At 36.2% G+C, this 19,251-nt stretch overlaps 1 protein-coding gene across 2 annotated transcripts in view; it reads right to left on the minus strand.

Moving 5' to 3' along the window:
- Positions 1–19,251, minus strand: part of LOC136409692 (C3 and PZP-like alpha-2-macroglobulin domain-containing protein 8) — a 121,564-nt gene that overhangs the window by 79,027 nt on the left and 23,286 nt on the right. For both annotated transcript variants that reach the window (XM_066391370.1, XM_066391371.1), the window contains exon 2: positions 1,832–1,949. In XM_066391370.1, the coding sequence (XP_066247467.1) occupies positions 1,832–1,911 (80 nt within the window). In that variant the 5' untranslated portion in view covers positions 1,912–1,949. The remainder of the gene's footprint in view (positions 1–1,831; positions 1,950–19,251) is intronic.

The raw sequence follows: 19,251 nt of genomic DNA on the forward strand, positions 1-19,251 counted from the left end.
GTATAGTTTTTTTTTCACATTTCTTTCACTACCTTTCCTTTTTGCAGAGCCTTTATTCGTCCACAAGCCGATTAATTTTTAACAAGGGAACTTTTAACGGGTGTGGTATAATTAAAGCCAGCGACCCTTCTTTACATCAGAGGTGATGCTTTTTTTAAAATATTTTCATTACATGAAATTGAAAGCGACTATTTTCCATAGTTAACTGTACTCAAAATCATATGCCACTTTATGCACTTCTAATGAAATTCAGTCTAATAATACAAGGCAATCGTTCATTGCACGTCCCAAAATACAACCACCTGGTTATATTTACAAGAATTGCTCCATTGGTTTTAAATTTGTCTCTTAGAATTTCAATATTCAAGCAAATATCTGAACATAATCTTTAAGTGTGGAAATCTTGCTTCAATTTTCGAAAGAAAGATACGTAAACCAAGAAAATTTGCGGTTTCCAGGTTGTTTGATAAAAAGGCAAGAAAGTACAAGATCTCATGAGCGATATTCCTGTTTATTCATCTGAGAATGTAATTTAACGAAGCTTTTTGATTTTTAGACTCGATTTCTTTGACAAATATTACCAGCTTTTCTAAAACAACAGGATTTTCTTGCGAAGTTGTTCGCAAATAAAAAAATCAACTTTTGGGATAAGTAACTCAATTCGTGGTAGTGCTTAAAGTATCGTTCATAACATGCTCGAAATGCATTTTCTCGTGCTTACTTTACTTCCACTGTTCGATTTTGCCTCACGCGGAAAATAGCATTTTCCGGACTTGAAATGAAATGTAATATTATATTCTTTGTCATAAAGTAAGTGCTTTGTTAACGATAAATAATGCCTTTTCGTTCCGTTATGTGAATCTGAGAATTTTAGGCATTATTAAATTTTCGTATCAGAGGGAAGTGGACGTTATTGCGGTTATCGAGGTTTTCGAGCTGATAATGTATTATTGTACAGGGTGATTTATATGAGTCGGCCACTGGATTTTTCTGCTTTATGTTAGGATTTTTACAAAAAGCAAAAAATTCATGTTAAAATATTTTTCCTGGTCTACCCCTATATGTTATGAAAAAATAGTTTAACGTAATTTTTTTTTAATTGATTTTGTTCTTTTTTAATTCTTTATTTTTTGATACATGCGGATAAAATGTTCAAACGTAAATATTTACCAATCAACATATTTTTTGTTTGAGGAACAAAATACGTGAGGGCTAACGGTGACGGTTAACGGCTTGCTCTAGTGGTTGAGTGCAGTTTTTATACACCCTGTATATTGTCCCGACACTATGATGCCCTATGTGTTTTACTGTTTTAAAAAGGAAGTTAACTAATTTATTGCCATTCCAATAGTAGTAAATAATATGCAGGGAATTTTTAAATTATGGGAGGATATACGGGACTGCGCCAAAATATGCTCTTCTTGTGATATATTTTTTTAAATCAAGTCAATTCTTGGACTTTTTCCTGTCTATTTTAGTGAATTTGTTTCAATCGAAATTATAATATACAAATTTCATTCCAATCTAACTCTTTGCAATATTTTGTGAAAGTGCTGAAAATGTCGGCAAATTTAACTGTAACGTCAGCTTTTACAATTCGGGTGCTGAACGGGTAAATTGTCATTTTCATTTAACTAAGTGAAATATTCTCGAAACCCAGCTAATAAATCATCCACTTTTCTGCTCTCAGCACACAATAAAAACAAACCACAATATCACTTATCCTAATTCGCGCTGACGTCTGAATTAAGAGAGATTGGGCATAATTTCTCCTCCACTCCGAGGAGAAATTCAGCTAAATTCGTCGACCTAAAATTACTTTGTTACTTACGTAATACACTCGTCAGCCAGCAGGACGTGGGGGCTGCATCCGAGGAGCAGACCTGTCAGCAGAAAGGCGAAATTCTGCATTGTCGCGTTCTGCTTCAATCCGAATTCATGACACGAAACTGGAACGAAAGAAGAATAAGATTAGTGCGGGATTCTGGGACTAAATTGGATTTGAGAGAATTTTGATGGGTTCGACCTGACTATGGCTGTCTACCCCAAACTATGCATAGTGCATTGTTGAGTATAATAATCATTATTGTAACCTGTTTACTCTGAAATCGTTAATTTAGAGCAGTAATGAAAACTGATGTTCTCTGGTAACCCTTGCAAGCTGCAAGCCAAATTTCACAATTGTGTTACCTCTATGAATTGTGTTATCCAATAAAGGACCAGATGTAGCTGAACGACTAATAATTGCATGGGGTACAGTAGGGAATAAAAGTAACCATTAGCTTTTGTAATTGGTAGCATTGTATACATAGGGCGTTCCAGAAACAATGGTACAAATTAGTATTGGATTTTAGAGGGTATACAAATAGAGTAATTTAACTAAACTTATACAAAATTTGCTCATTTTCATTTTACAGGATATCAAAGTATTTTTTTATTTGTAAATTGGGATTAAATGTCACAGATTTTGATTTACACACTTGAAATTGCTTCCAGGGAAGTTTTTCGATGAATTTATTTAAAATATACATATCTATTCGAAGCGAATTGATAATTGGCGTCATCTGTATCTTAGCGACTTTTTTATTAGTACTGACTTCAATATTTTTACGAATTTTGATATTCAAAACTGTTTTACACCATTAGTTACAATCTTTTGGAAATCCGAGAAACAATTGCAATAAAAATATATATCAAATTAATGGCCTCGATGAGCTCTATCAGTCTGCGCTGGACGGTTTGCCCTTCTTTCTTTCAGTTTGCAAGATATGGACTAACTTTACTACTGATTTTTAGATATGGACTAAATTTATGACTGAAGATTCTTGAAACTGCATTTTTTACGTTCCAGAGTCTCAATGTCATTATGAGTAGAGCTCAGATTAATCGTCTCTGGGAGCTTTATTATATTGCTCCACCTCTTTTAGTTTCCAAGATATGGAGTAACTTTTATACTAATATAGGACTAAATCGCTCTATTTTTTACCCTTTGGCACCCAATACTCAATTGTAACATTTTTTTTGAGACACTCTGTATCCACTTTCGGTTCGCATTTATTTTTCGATTAATTTATTTGAGAAGATTTTTATTTGAATCTTAAGTTGGCATTAATAATCTGTTTTATAAGGAGCAGATAAAAAAGTTTTTATAGGTCAAAGAGGCGTAACTGCAAATTAAGGGTTAAATTATTAAGAGCCTGATAAACTTTCCACATTTAATTTTACAGAAAATTGAAGTCTTGTACTGATCGATGTTTGGGTTTCCGTAGGAGCTTGCTTCCTAACACGGTTATCAGTATTTTAGAGTCAAAAAATTTGAAAAAATCACAGCAGTCAAAGGCGACGATGAGTGACTGAGATAAAGACAAACAAAACAAATTTTTCTCAAAACACATTAATATTGTGTAGTTAAAGAGCGATGAAGGACGCGAGTTTCGAAATATAAATTAATGATGCTAACAAAGATCATACAAGGTGACATTTTTTTTAACCATGAGCCGTAGAGAATTTAACATTTAGATACAGTATGAACAAATGTATCGAAACTGTAAGTTTACATCTTAGAGTTTATGGCGGAAGCAACGAGTTTAGGACCAGCGGGTATTGTTATATTTTTAGGGTCCACCATTCACCCTTACGGCAACGGGCCGCATCGTAAAAATAACCCATTTTAACTTTTTAACTGTCTTTAATCAAATAACTAGATATAATCTTATTTTGGTTGCATGTAGAAGGTTAAAGAAATGTCATTTGTGCGTAAAACTTTGTGAGTACCACAAGTCAAAATAAGGATTGCGTCCTTGACCGATCCTCTGCTGTGCATTGGGTTTCAAACTTTGACCCCAAGCGTAATCTTCTTCTTTTAGTCTTTCACACGTAAATAACTCTTGTAAAGATGAGAATCCTGATCAATAGAAAATATAATATGAGATAAGCGGTCCATATTTTTTTTACATAGCTTATGTGGTTTAATCTACTTCTTGCGGTTACCAAAATCCCCATATTGGAAAACGAATTTGAAACACTTCGTACATGTAGGAGATATGCAGATCCACTCTTCCCTCTGGGTTTTATGTTCTGTCCACCAGTTTCGGAATTGCTTGGACGAATGACTTTTGTGAACTCTAATTTGTCAAAGCCAAATCCCCTTTCCAAGTGATTCAGTCCTGTTTCCATTTCCGATGGTTCCCAAGCTCTCTTACCTCATTCAACACAATTCTAATTCCATTTTTGAATCGGACGATGATTTAAACCGGTCTCAGTCTTCTGGACACGAGAACATAATACAAGATTTTCCTTCCTTTCTCTATTGTGAATTGAATATTCGGATTTATCGAATGTCGTTACTTATCTTAATTCTGTAAACCCAAAAAATTCAGTTCAGGATGGAAATAAAGAAAGATATTGTTAATTTTATTCTTTATATTTAAGATCACTTTAGGACATTTCAGTAACACACAGATCCAAAGGACTTCCAAGCACTATTAATATCAAAGGGAAAATTAATAAAACAGATCAATCAAGCTGCCAATTCCTATTATTTTTGCTGTTTCCCATTTTTCCTCCCATTGTTTAATATTTTAATGTAAAATTTATTGCCCGCGTCCACACATTCATACGTTTGTCCCGTGGCCAACGATATGAATGCGAAATGTTTTCATTGTGTTTCATGAAAAAACAACTCCCAATCATTTCCCCTCGTTTACAAGTTTCCTTAAGCAATGTTTGATTTCAATTATTTTACTAATAAACACCACATGCTGGTTAAATAAGCACAGCATGTGGTGCGTTAAATGAGGAATTTTAAATTGCGGAATATAGAGCATTTTAAACCAACCAATAGAATGCTATGTGTATTTATTTTAAGGCTTATTTTACGTAATACAAAGCGGGGAAATACGTTAAGGGACCATTGCCAAAATAATCACGTTCTCCCTTTGAGACTATACCCATCCTCTGAACCTTGTTAAATTACAAGGAGAAAGCCCAACTTTTGCGAATTCTTAGACTGGCCCTATTCTTGACGTGACCAGAAAAAGGAAACTTTTTAATCAAATCCGCTCGAACGTTGGCAAATAAAAGCACGGAGAGAATAGAAACGAAATTATAGAAGAATAAATTGTAAATTTTCGAGACGTGTCTGTGTAAATTAGCGGTTGAAGTTGTGCAGAAGCTTCCCCTCGCAGTAGAATTCAATGCAGGAAATGTGAGCTGCGGCTTCCAAGGGGAAGCTTTGTGACATGAAGCTCGACGTATCAGGAAGAAAACTCTCACTAGAAGTTGGTGGTATACATAGCCAAAGTTATTAGGCCACTATGGCCAACAGATATTAAAGGATTAACCGCGAAGTTGCGCACTAGATTCTGGCCAATTAATTTCACAGATTCCCTGTTGTGCTCCAAACAGGCTGACTATAAGGGATGAAAAGACTTAGTAATAAATGTCAGTATCAGATATCACGTTTCTGCTCATTTACAACAATCTGACAGTCCATAAGGTGAAGCCCCTGCCTGGTAAACAGCTTAAGGTTCTTAAAAAAGGCACGGCCTTAATGCGAATTTATGTGCCCTCTTAAACTGAACTCATGTTTTTATTGTACGTTTCACCCTCTTATATCATATCAGTTTCCTTTTGAGATACGAGCCTCGATCGATTAAATGATATTCCTTGGAGAGAGCTGCTGCCTCTCTGGAGTTTAAATTTCAACTCTGGATAGAGTATAGTAAACTTTTATCTATACAGGGTGTTATTTACGCACGTGGTCAAACTTCAAGGGGTGATTCCTTGGGTGATTTTAAGACGAAAAATTTATATAAACACAGGCTCGATAATGCTTCGTTTTCAAGATATAGGGTGTTTTTTTTTAATCGTTGCATATTGAAAACAAACTCCCAAATAACAACAAAACGTAATGATGTTAAAATCGGGTGACAGTTTTTAATGTAGTTTAAAGGGATCTTTAAAGCTGGAAATTGTTTGCCTCTTTGCCAATGGCGTGCACAGGGGTAACCTCGAAAATTTAAGAAAAATCAAACAAGAAAAACGTTTTATTAAAACCATACTTAAACAAATAGTACACAATTTTTAAATGAAAAAACATTTAACAATAAGTAACACGAAACTTAAAATCGTTGCTGAAAATTTTCTCCTTCAACGTCACTGCCAGCATTAGCTCATCTTAACATTGATTATCGAACATGTTGAAATATACCCGGCGTATCTTATCTTATTACATGAATCCCGTATCCGTTGGATTAATCCTTCTTCAGTGTTGACCGGAGTTCTCTAAACGAAGGGCTTTACATGACCCTAAAGGAAAAATCTAACAGATTTAAATCCGGTGACCTGGGAGGCTATAACTGTGCTTCATGCGAAAAAATAAACATTTTCAAAAATTCAATAGTGCATAAATAACAATACTAACCATAAATAACACTACCAAATTTCAACAAAATTGGCTAAAGGATTATTAAGATTTTTACGAAAAAACGATTTTTTAAGAAAAATTTGACATTCTGTATCTTGAAAACGAACGATTACCGGATCTATGTTTATATAAATTTTTCGCCTTAGAATCACTTAAATAACCACCCCTTGAAGTTTGGCCACGTACTTAAATAACGCCCTGTATGCACTAGTCAGTCTGTAATTAAGGATAAAAGTTCTATGATATATACTTATGTACATAAATCTTTTTTTCCAGAGAAAGAATCTTTTGACTGCTTGAGTTTTCTGTCCTTGTGATAAAAAATTTGCACCTATACATAACTAGTCATTCATATAATGCAAAAAAAAGAAAAAGAAAAAATTACATTTGGAATCGGAGCAGTCTGGTTTGTCTCGTAAGGCACAAAGGTTTCAGAATGGTCCAGTTGTGACGATTGTCTCTCCATATTGCCTGAATTTGTTGCAGCTTTTCAGTTATTCTTGCCACGTGTTTGCGCATTTCTATAGTAATTGGTTATCTTTGTAATCAGTCTTGGTGCAATCTGTTCTGTTGTTTGTATGTATTGTTTCGCTTTTTCCATTACATTTGCCCTCAGTATGTGTCTGGGATCTCGCATTGGCTTGCAGATGGACTTGTATACTTTTGTTATAGGTTTTGTACCGATCCCTTATTTTTACGTACTTACTAGTTTTTTGTCGATTGTTCCTCCCAAGTATTTTACGATGTTTTCTGGCTAAGTTGTGTAACTGCCCATTATTAATGTCCTGGAAATTCCGCTTAATTTGGTAATTTGAAAATAGGGGTTTTTAGTGTCATCTGATGCTAGTTTTTATTTATAGCACTATGTCATTGTCTTGTCTGTTAGTGTCTGAAGTCTTTCTACCAATTTTTCAGTCGTTTTGTCATACAGTGTGTCCCAAATGAAATTTGCTCCTCATGAAATCTTCGATTTCGTTCAAATATGGGAAAAATGTTAAAATATGTCAATTTTAACTTGAGGGGGGACCAAATTTTATTTATAGCGCCCGGAACCACCCCTTCAAAAACTTTAAATAGTAAGAGGAGGACGTACCATTTTCAAGCCGCTTCCATTCTCCATCCAACCATCTTTGATCTTTCAAGTTTGAGCGATTGGTTTTTTAGAATCATGAAATTATTACAGGCTCATTGAAATTTTCAACATTGTTAATCCGATACACTCTCATTCAAACCGTAAACATTTTTTTTTTTTTTGGTAGAAATGGCCTAACAAATGTTACCTTATCTGCACTAATGTTTGAAATTCTTAACCTCTCGAGATTTCTTTTTCTAAGGCCACTCACAGCCTTAGGTTTATGCTACACCACCTGCATCTCTACAAATGTTTCGAGAATAAATCGTCGCAGAGTGCCTTTTGGTCACGCCAAAAATGTTGCAAAACGTTAGAGAAGCTTTTTAAAATCACTTATACTATTGGATGAAAGTTGGTGGTGGACATTTTGAGCAATATATTCGTTAAATTGAATTGTTTTTCATAACCAATTGCTCAAACTTGAAAAAAACATGGTTGCATAGAGGATGGAAACGGCTTCAAAATGATGTGTCACTCGTCCCCTCTTGCCATTTAAAGTTTTTGAACGGATGGTGCTGGGCATTAGAGAGATGCAGAAATGACTTCGAAACCAAGATGAAATTTGGTCTCCCCTCAAGATAAAATTGACAGATTTTAACATTTTTCCCACATTTAGATGAAATCAGAGATTTCCTGGGGTACAAATTTTAGTTAGGGCACCCTGTATACAATAAGCGCAGTATCGTCAGCGTGTTGCAATATGTATGCCGTTTTGTCTATATGGCTTTTGTCTTTTAAACCATGGTTGTATATCATGGCAGTATGCATTATAAAGGAAGAGTGAAGGCGGCAATCCCTCGGAGAGCCCTTATTCAAGAGAAAAAGGGATAGAAAGTCAGTCGTCAATTTGTACTTCTTCGCCCATATATTATCCCACACATAGACGCCTTGCGCCATGGACAACGAAAGCCCGTTTGACCCAGCGATGAAGAAGTTAAGGTGGTTGTGATTTTAACCATTCAAGAACATTTTAAACCACTGTAATCGCAATGAATGTTTATCTCTGACCCATTTTTTGTGTGACCTACTGTGATGACTAATTTTTTCAATATTTACACAGAGCTTGTTTTTCGATAGGTTTTTCATGATGTGAAGTTGGTATTTTGGTGTTTAACATTAGTGTAACTCGTAAAGTAGACCACTGTGCCAGATACTATCAAATTCCTTATTAATGCTCATAAATAATCTTACTGATCTACTCTTTAAATGTGTTGTATGCATGTTGCTCATAAAAAAAACTGGGTGAATATTCGAGTGCTTCGGCTTGAAGCCAAAATGACATATTGATTTGTCTTCCGATTGGTTCCTGAAGTCTATTTAACACCGGGAGTAACGTAATGGGTCTGTAGCTTTGTGTTTGCGTACTGTCCAGTCCATTTTGCGGGACAGGCATTGTTATTCTTTTTTCCCACATTTCTCTGAAGTTGTAATGTTAGTGATACCGTTGTTAAGCTGATTTAGTAGGTGCTCGTGGATTTCTAGAGTTAAGCTCTTGAGAATTTTACTTTTTAATTTGTCTCTTCCCAGTGCTGTATTATAATAACAATCTTTCTTTCTGAAATAGCAAAATTCCCAAATTTGAGTCGAGGTACATATTTCTCCTAATATTAAACCGTTTCATGTCTCTTTCATTAAGGTAACAGTAGGTCTTAAGTGGTTTCGTCTAAACGAGCTACGTGGAGTAGAATAAATAGTTTCAGAATCCTGTGCCAGTTAAGAACTACTCAGGATTAGCCTGCGACTCTACCGGATGATGATCTTACCTAGCAGAAAATTTTAATGAGCATCGTTTTCCTGATACTCGGCTAATATGATATTAGAGCTCTTATTAACTCAAATTATGAAAATTTGGAGGGCACAGAAAGCTTTATGTTCCAGTAACCTCAGTTTAAATTATGATAATGGTGAATTCTAAAATTAAATGTAAGATGCAATTTAACGGGCAAATTGTTACGGGCTTTAACTGTTTTGTTAATAGTTAATTAAGTCCCGAAACAAGAGATCCTGACAGGGACAGAAATCATTTCTTGCTCGAGAGATCGCTTTATGAATTGGCCTTTTTGTTCCTCGGTATTATTTTTAAGGCACAATGGATTCCTTTGCCCTTGTCTGCCATTATTTCAAGTCAGAGAAAGGTTTTAATGGAAAGCATGTGTCTTTATTGTGTTCCCTCATCTAGATTCTAGATTATACTTTCTTTTAGTGTTAGAGCAGTCTGCATAATTTTCCTTTATGTCGGGGAAGCGTTTTATTCAACATAAAAGTAACGATTATGGAAGAAATTTAATTTTCTCTGCATTTGATATATTAAGTCTTAAATAACAAGGATCCCTAATAGCCAATTTTATAGGGCAAGTTTAAACCCAGGATAAATGTCGTTCTGGATTAAAACAAAGAATCCTCAGTTCAACTGATTGAATAGTTGCCGAGTTTAATCCCAGAATGAGTTTTACTGGAATCTATAAAATTAAATTTTAGTGGTGGAATTAACCAGAGAAAGCACCGTACCTCCGTTCTGGGCTCAAAATAAACGGTAGTTTTTTTAGCCATTGATTTGGAATTAGAAGATATGAACGTTCAAATGCTTCAAATGAAAAGCTTCAATAATTCCCAGGAACTGTCCTATTCCTCAAAGTTCGTTATTTAATTGAAAACGCGAAGTTGAGTAGCTAAAAATCTTAAGGAATATCAAACTGCTAAAGAATATCTTGACAAAAGGGCTGAACCTTTTAGACCCGATTTTTCAAACTCCTAGTAATTGCCAGCAAGACAGATTCCATAGAAAGGACTAAATCAGAGTAGAGAATTGGTCAATTTTTCCATTTCAATAGAAATTATCTTGCTAATAAAGTTACCAGGAGCTTGAAAAATTGTGCCTTATAGAATGAATTTACAGGGCCTAATAACTAACACCTATAGGTGAATTCTAAATGATAATGAAACGTTATGTTGTGAGCTTCTATTGTTGTTAGGATTATCATCGAGATTAAGTACGTCACTGTCTCACTTTAAAATGAAAATAATTTTTCAATTTCTCGTTACATTCTAATGAAAGAAGCTCTTTTGTGCTTATCTCTTGAGAGATCCTTTTTCTACTAAACGGAACGAATAATTCAAAAACATTTTTCATGCTTTAGTTGAAACTTAACTAAACCGAAACACGTGACCTACTCATTTGGTATATTCAACCATGGCGTTTCCAATGAATACATAAAATAGAGGGCAACAATTGTAATACCCACTTTGAATTATACATTATGCGTTATATTTATTACTGTTGGTAGTGTTATTTTTGCCATAAAGAATAGAATTAAGTTTTTACGTAATTTGAAATTTCGCTTCAACTAATTTGCTGAAAATATGCAGCTGGAAATAACAGCCTTCAAATGACTGGGCTATCTCTTTTTTTTTATCTGTTCGAGGAAATTTGTTAGCATTTGAAAGAATAGTAAAAAAGAAGTAATACCTAATTTCTAACATACAGATATCATTAATTCAAGTGAAAACGTAGGGATTATGTAAGTGGGAGAAGGACCACATAAGGTTTAGTATGCTTCCGATAAAGACCAACGAACGTGGCTGAAATGGGCGGAGTCAGACCGGTCGATGTCTCTACGTCGATGTTTAGATTAGTATCGATTTCGCTGCCTTCGCGATGATGGAAATTTTTAAAAATATCAGAACAAAAAGCAGTAACGTAAATGGAAACAAAATTAATCCATCACCAGAAATTATATTAGTAAAAATTCTGAAACGGTGAGAAATTTGGTAACACTGGATTAACTCCGCCCACGTCAGCCGTCTTCGTTGGTCTTCGTTGGTCTTTGTTGGACACATATTAAAGGTTATACAGTCCTTATTCTGTTTGTACAATTCTTGTGTGTCCATTTAAACTGCTGATGCCTGTTTAGGGTTTATCAAAAAAAACGTAGTAAAAACTCAGGCCGCGAGAAAACGATGAAAGTCGAATTTTGGTGTCGATTTGCCGAGTAAATTAGTCCATTTATGGTTTGTTGGGTGGCCTTCCATAGGACTTTCTATTATGCTCCAATACGAAAATTAAACTTTCTTGACTTAATCTCCCTCAGACCGTCAGAGTGTATCAACAAAATCTCTAATAAAAAAAGGACCAAAACCTTTCTCCACCTTTCCCGAATTACTAAAATCCCCTCTAAAAGCCTTTTCCATATCAGAGGCGTATTTTCAATACACATAAAGCTCCGATCGCTGGAAGAGTTTGAAAATCTAACTTTGTTGTTCATTTTCGAATAGATTAGTCCAATCGTAGTCCTGAATATAATCTATTAGAGTTTATTAGTGGAAGATTAAGATCTCAAGAAGTGTTAAAGTGCACGAGGGCGTTTTAAGGTGTACAGGGAGGTCTAAGAAACCGTGACCGAAGGATGCGTCTGTACTTGGATACAGCCTTTAGATAGAACCTTCCCCACGCAGAATGGGACTTAACCCCTCAAATCTTGACGTAATATGTACGGCCGTAAGTGGAGGCCTCGATCTTTGTATCCAAAGGGCGTCGTTTTTTATGCTGCAGAGAAACAATTCCAGGTGGGCCTCATGTAAGATTTAAGTCAGATTTGTCAGCAATATTTGTTGAACCAAAATAAGTATATTTTTATTTGGGGGTTACTTAACAGGTTTTAGTTATAAATCGAAATTGCAGCGTTGTCAGATCGGTGTAAAAATACAAATTTCTGGGTGAATTCATGTCCTAGATCCCTTGTGATTTAAACTTGACGTTCGTGGCATAATGGTGCGTTTTACAACCTTGGTGTACGATTATATGCTGTTCGTATTGCATAATAGGTATGATATCGCAACTCTGTGTTACTTTGTCCTTAGAGGTGAAAGAAATAGATAAAAGTTAGGGTTATTATCCCCCTTGCGGGTTTCTTTTATACTTCTTGGAACCCTGACGACTCCTTCCAGATCTGTGATGAACTTCTTTGGCGATATTGCATTTTCTCACTTATTTCCTTTGTTGGTGAAAGTTTCCGGAGGGAAATTAATGTCAGATGTCATTCTTTCTACGACCAGAAAACCACCTTTTCCATTGTTTTCATCATCGAAAGACAAATTAAACCTCACATAAAAACCTCTAATTAATTTTCTCGCTATAATTAGGGCAATTACTATGCTTTAAGCAAAAAACTACGAAGTTTTAATTATCACAGACCCGTGTCACAAGCAAATTGAATTTTCGCCTGTCAGGACAGCTTTTAGTAAACCGTCGGGACAAAGGAGGGCTAAAAATCTCGATAGTCCGACACAATTTTTGCTCTCGCTTATTTCTTGGGCATCGTTTTTGTTCGCGTTCCCTTAAAGTTCCCCTTCTCACTAAAAACCTTTATTACGGCAAAACCGTCAAAGTCCCTCTATATACGGCTGGCCTTCCATGTAATTTATGTATGCCTTTGTGGTTTCATTTCACGCCTAGGTCTTGCCATACGGTCCCAGATACTAAACAAATTTGGCGTAATGAATTCCGTTTGTATTACGGCTAAAGCTACATCTGCTGTTTGCGTATGCAAACATCCTCGTTGCTGATGATGAAGTGTTTACTAGCTTAGCAATGCGCATTCCTGGAGTGCTTGAATTATTGCTATTAACTCCGCATGGAGGCATAATTAGCCGGCACGCTCATTCCTCTAATGGAAAAACGTGGCAGATTTTTTTCCACGGAAAGCTACTTTATAATGGGGCTTTGATCGGATTGCTCTCTAGCGAAAACTGGGTCATGACGATTTCGCTCTAATTGTCTGAAAGTTTGGAAGTTCGCCAGTCCTGCTTGGAAGCGCTTGACTCTATATGGTTATTACTCTGGCGGGTTTCTTGTTATTTTCTATAAATTTCGGATATTCTCGAATGGCTATTCGTACGCTAACGATAATCTCCAGCAATTAACTGAATTCTCAACATCTAAACATCCATCGGCTAAAATCGGCCTTACCACTGAGCTCGGGCCATGCACAGTTTTTTTCACGCATTTCGCTCTTATTTCGTATGGAATGGTAAAATGCCGAAGAGGTGGGTTCCCAAGGTACCGACAGCAGACGCGCCAGTGCGGACCGCTCCGCGGGATCGTAACACCGGAAAATAATTTACCGGGTTGGGTGGTCGATAAGACTAGCCGAAGCTAAACCAGGCAGTGTTGCCAGACAATTTTGGTTTATATGCTATTCGAGCAGGGTTCTAAATAAGAAAAGTCCGCTATATTCCCGGTTTCTTCTATAATATTTCTCTCTTCGGTGTTATTTTAATGAAGTATAATCGCAAAACTAACTTTTTTGTCAGAAAATGGACGTATGACTTAATAAAGCCAGAATGGCTGATAAAGCAGGGCACGGCCACTGTTTTATCCTCCGGAAAAGAGAACAATAGTTAACGGGCGATTCGAAATCCACAAGGGAAAATTAACTGTCGAAGGGTGCAAACGAGACCCCAGAGAGACTAGGAAACAATATGTTTTGGACCGAACTTTATCGGGTAAAAACACGAGAAAATAGAACCAATTAATTATTATGAATTAATACTCAAATATTTTGGAGAAATATCCATTCAAATTCTTGTTTGAAACTTCGAAACCGAAAGAAGGGAAATCTACGATTCCTGATCATAATAATTAGGACATTATCGAACTTCGCTAATAGCTCAACTTTTCGCGGAACAATTTCCTAAGACTGTTAAAGTTTGGAGGGCTGAAAGTGTCCTTAGGAGAACTTTTAACATAAAGTGGCTAAAACTCTGATGAAACAAAATATGTCGAGAATAATATTCGTTCTAAAATATTTGTTAACACGTGATAGATGGGCAAAAATTGGAATTTTTAACGCCCTTTTTGGCTGCACATAATAAATCAATTTGTCAAAATTTCAATAAGTCATGCTTCAGCTTTTCCGGAAAATTAAATAACGCATGTAGCGTGTATGTATTTATAAGAGGAAATTTTATTCTACTCCAAATTTGGCGATATTTCGCGCACTATTTGTAATTTTTTAAGCAATAAACTAGAGGAAGCAACGAATTTAGACTCGTCCGATTAATTCAATTACGGCATTAACAATTTATTATTCATGCCCCGTAGGTGGCTCAATTCCTGTAATTAATGAACCAAACAGGAAACTCCTGAAATATGTTTATTGTTACTATTTTACTAAATTGAACGACATTATTATTTAGCAGATTTTATTAGCGGGTTGTTATAAACAGAGCTACATTTTGAAGGCATTTGGGATTAATTTTGTGAATCCATTATTGTTATTTAAATTAACGTTTATTTGTGGTAAAATGTCTATAAAAGCTTCCATGTTTTTTAATGGTGATTTATAAAGTAGCACCAACAGAGAAAGGATAATAACAAATGATTACTCCATCATATATTTGGATTCGCTCGGAATCTAGTTTAATTCCCACTTCACTCCAAATGACAAACGGTAAAACAATAGCCCCAACTGTGTTTCTCCACCATTCTTCCTTTGTTTCTCTCCTTCGTATATCCAGGTAAGAGATTTAGTCGGTTCCACCTTAATGAAATTTACTCCGGAAGTTTTATGTTTTACTTATTAGGGTCGGTCTCTCGCCAGCCATTATGTAACGAAATTACAAGAAATTAGCTTTAATTTAATTTTAAGCGAAATTATTCAATAACAAAAAAATTCTATTTAAAAACGTTTTGACCTGCTTTGAGATCGTTAAATGCGAAAGTCACAAAGAGACTAGCCATCGTCGAAAACCATATGCAAATTACTACGCAACTGAGGACGTTGGTGCAAAAAGGGGATAAGTCACAACATGTAAATTTTTCAGGAGAAGCAAAATAAAAATTTTCTCTCACTATTTTTCTAAATTTATATTATATCATAATCGTTGATTAAACGTGGTACACAACGGGAAAAATAAAACTTAAACTCGAACAACTCAGAAACAAGGCAATGCAATTAAAAAAATACCTAATTGGTGCAAAAACGGGATAAGTCCCTTTGACTTATCCCCTTCTTGCACCTAAAACAAGTTATAGGATAAGTCAAAAGTTGCTTCAGCTTCATTATTAATAGCTTGAGCGTCCCATCCTTGTGCCAATAGGTTCTTAATTTGCATCACATTCAAACTACGTACGTAACTCGATTTTGGTAAAATGCTGACTTATCCCCTTTTTGCACCAATGTCCTCAATTACAGTTTTTTTAACCCCGACGTTGCTTTAATCCCTGAACGAACGCTACTGGTTTTCATGTATAAAATAAAGCAGAATTCATTTGGCCGTGTTTTAGGGCAAATCGGAAATGTTGCGCCTCAGTAATGGGGCCTATTAAAGCAGCAATGCACCTATCAAATATTCGAAAAACGATGTACGTACATATTACGGGAAAAAAACGTAATATAACAAAAGGTGACAAAACGAAACGCTGCTAATAGTGACAAATTACAAAAACAAATCTGTTAGGTAATATGTCAGTAAAATATTGATTTTAGGGTTTAATGCCTCACAGTATTCAATTACGTTGTAGTATGCGTAGGTGCGGTAAAAAGTTTTACCGCACGTATAGGTGTAAGTATATTGCCGCATATTAATATTTAGTTCAACCTACGGAAAACAAAAAAATTAGCACTATGCACTCATGGTATAAATATTATACAAAGACGTACCGAAGTGTCTCAACCGCACTCGATTACCGATCGAATTCAGATTCGCATCATTCGACCGATTGTAATAATTGTGAGGTAAAATATCGCTTTCCGAATTTGTTATGTAAATAAATATTATTGACATTATACCTGTATTTACGTTTCTTAATCAAACTCGCCGACCTTGTGCCGTAATAATGTACACCATAGTTGGAAGTTAATTTTTTTTTTATCTTTATGAACTTCTATTAATTGAGAAGACGTGTAGATTGACGGGAATGTGAAGATGTTCGGCCGCTTAAAAAGTGGCCTACAATGCTCCCTCACAATCATCTTGATGATTCTTTTCTGCAATCTAAATATCTTTGGAGCAGTGGCCAGTACCTCCTCATAACATTGCTCTGTAGATAGATGAAAAACATAAAATAGAGCATAATATGTGGTGAAGAGGGTTTCTTCTTTAAGATAGGCATTCAGTTTTCTTATCACAGGGAGAAATGGAGACAGTTTTTTTATTTAAGAGATTGATAGGTTTCGCCAAATTAAATACACTGTTCAGTGTTAAACACAGTACAGATGCACATATCTCATCAAGCACGCATATATTTGTCGAAAATGTTGTTTACTTCCCTCTGATTAAGATTCAACTGACTATTAGTTAGCTATAGGCTTGCGCTTGGAACCGACTGATAGTCATTCTTGGAACCAGGCACCACCCCAGACAGCTTCAGCCAGTCAATAATTCAGATCTTATATGACTCAGTAATACATTATTCTTTCCATATATACTGCGTGACAAAGAAAGGTAAACACCCATTAAAGATAATTTTATTTTGATAATTTTTTTTGTACGTGTTCAGTACCACATACTTATTCAATGATTACATTTTCAGCAAGATCAGAGGAAGAACTTCATTTTTTTTTCAATAGTGTGTTGAGCATCCACGGCTCCTTATACACTCATTGATACGCCTGGGCTCGGATCTAATAAGATTGTCAATGTCTTCTTGAGGTATCTCATTCCAGGCAATCTGAACTTCATGAGTAAGGTCTGCTAAAGTCTGTGGAGAGTGCTGTAAATTCAACAGTCTGCGGCCAATCATGTCCCAGACATGTTCAATAGGAGACAGATCCGGCGATCGAGGTGGCCAGGGTAAACGGTTGATTTGATGTTGATCTATGAACGTTATTGTTTGCCTAGCAACATGAGGTCTAGCATTGTCTTGCTGGAAAACAGCGTTCGGAATAGTTCGAAAATATGGAATCACATATGGCTCCAACACTTCTTGGATATAGCGTTGGGCAGTCATGTTGCCTCTAATGAAAACTAGGGGTGACCTGCTACCATATGCAATAGCACCCCATATCCATAACGCCTACAGTACGGTGGACATGACGCTCTCTGTCAAATTGTGAATCTCGCCTTTCACCCCGTCGCCTTCTCACCCTTGCCCGACCGTCGTTCATCCCCAGACAGAAGCGGGATTCATCACTAAAGATCACCTGAGTCCATTCTTGGTCCCACTGAATCCTCTTTCTACACCATTGTAAGCGGTTAGATCGATGTTCGCGAGTGAGAGGCAGCACCCAATGCGGACGATAGGACAAAAGGCCAAAACTTCGTATTCGGCGATATACTGTACACATACCAACCCTATTTCCATGTTCTTCAAACCACTGATTTGCAATAGCTCGACTGCTGCTAAATCGGTCTCTAAGAGCCAAAAGTCGCAATCGACGACCTTCGCGCTCTGTGGTTCCTCTGAGTCGCCCAGTGCCTCTGGCTCTGTGCCCACGGCCTTCATGAGTCCACGCCTGGTAACACCACACTATGGTTCCTAAGGATCTGTTAGTTCTTCTAGACACTTCTCTGACCGACAGACCTGCTTCGCGCAACCCAACAATCCGCCCCCTCTCAAAGTCACTAAGCTGACGGATCTGTTCAATTCTACGCACTCTAGGCATAACGAGTAAAAATTATGACCGATTGCAACACACTTCACAAAATTACCTTTCTTTGTCACGTAGTATTCATATAGGTACCACGAGTTCAAATCGGAACATAAGAATTGTGCAAGTGAGAGAAGGACCGCATAAGCTTTAATATGTCTCCGACAAAGATCAACCACGAAGTGGGTGGAGTGAGTCCGGCCGGTGTCTCCACTTCAATGTTTAGATTAGTATTGATTTCGCACCTTCGCAAAGATTGATTTTTTATATCAGAACAAAAAACATCATTGTAAATAAATGCGCGTTAAAACCGAAATTCCTTACATGCTTTATCTAGCTCCCGATATCATTCTATTTTATATTGAGACTACAGCCAGTCTGACTGCTCTAGCTTGGATCCACCAACATCATAAACGAATATCAGCGATTTCAGGTCGTCATATTCATGAATGACGTAATTAAGTTCTGCTATAATGGGAAAATGTACAATAATTATTTATAAGATCAATAAATATTCTGAAACGGTCCGAGATCTGGCAACTGGATCTAGACTGACTCCGCCCATTCAGTCGCTAGTCTCTCAACCCACTTCATTGGTCTTTGTCGGAAGTATATTAAAACTTATACGTTTTTTCTTCCACTTACACAATTCCTATGATCCGACTTGAACAGATGGTACTTGCATGTCTACTGCATAAAAAGGTTTTTTAATACAGAAATTATGGCATTCAGGACATCTCGCTCAATCACCGGGCAAAACGATATAAGATCAGGACATTAAGATGATAGCATTAATAAATTGTTCCTGTATAATGCTATCAACAGGCAAATTCTAAGCATTATCGGCAGTTACAGTCAAAAAGAAATTGTTAAATTCAGTTTACCAATTCAATAATATTTAACAATTTAGTTATTGCTATTTATCATTTTCAGTTCAGTTATTTTTGAATGGATAAATGTTGTATGTATGCATATGCATGTTAACGATTCAGTTAGATGAACTGCCAGTGACCCTCATTCATTCAATAATCAATGGCCTTATTTCAAAACTATCCAAAACTCAGCTCAATTAAAATAAAGCGGCCGATGCCTCCATGACATTA

The sequence above is a fragment of the Euwallacea similis genome, chromosome 6 (genome assembly GCF_039881205.1).
Source record: "Euwallacea similis isolate ESF13 chromosome 6, ESF131.1, whole genome shotgun sequence".
NCBI classification, from domain to species: domain Eukaryota; kingdom Metazoa; phylum Arthropoda; class Insecta; order Coleoptera; family Curculionidae; genus Euwallacea; species Euwallacea similis.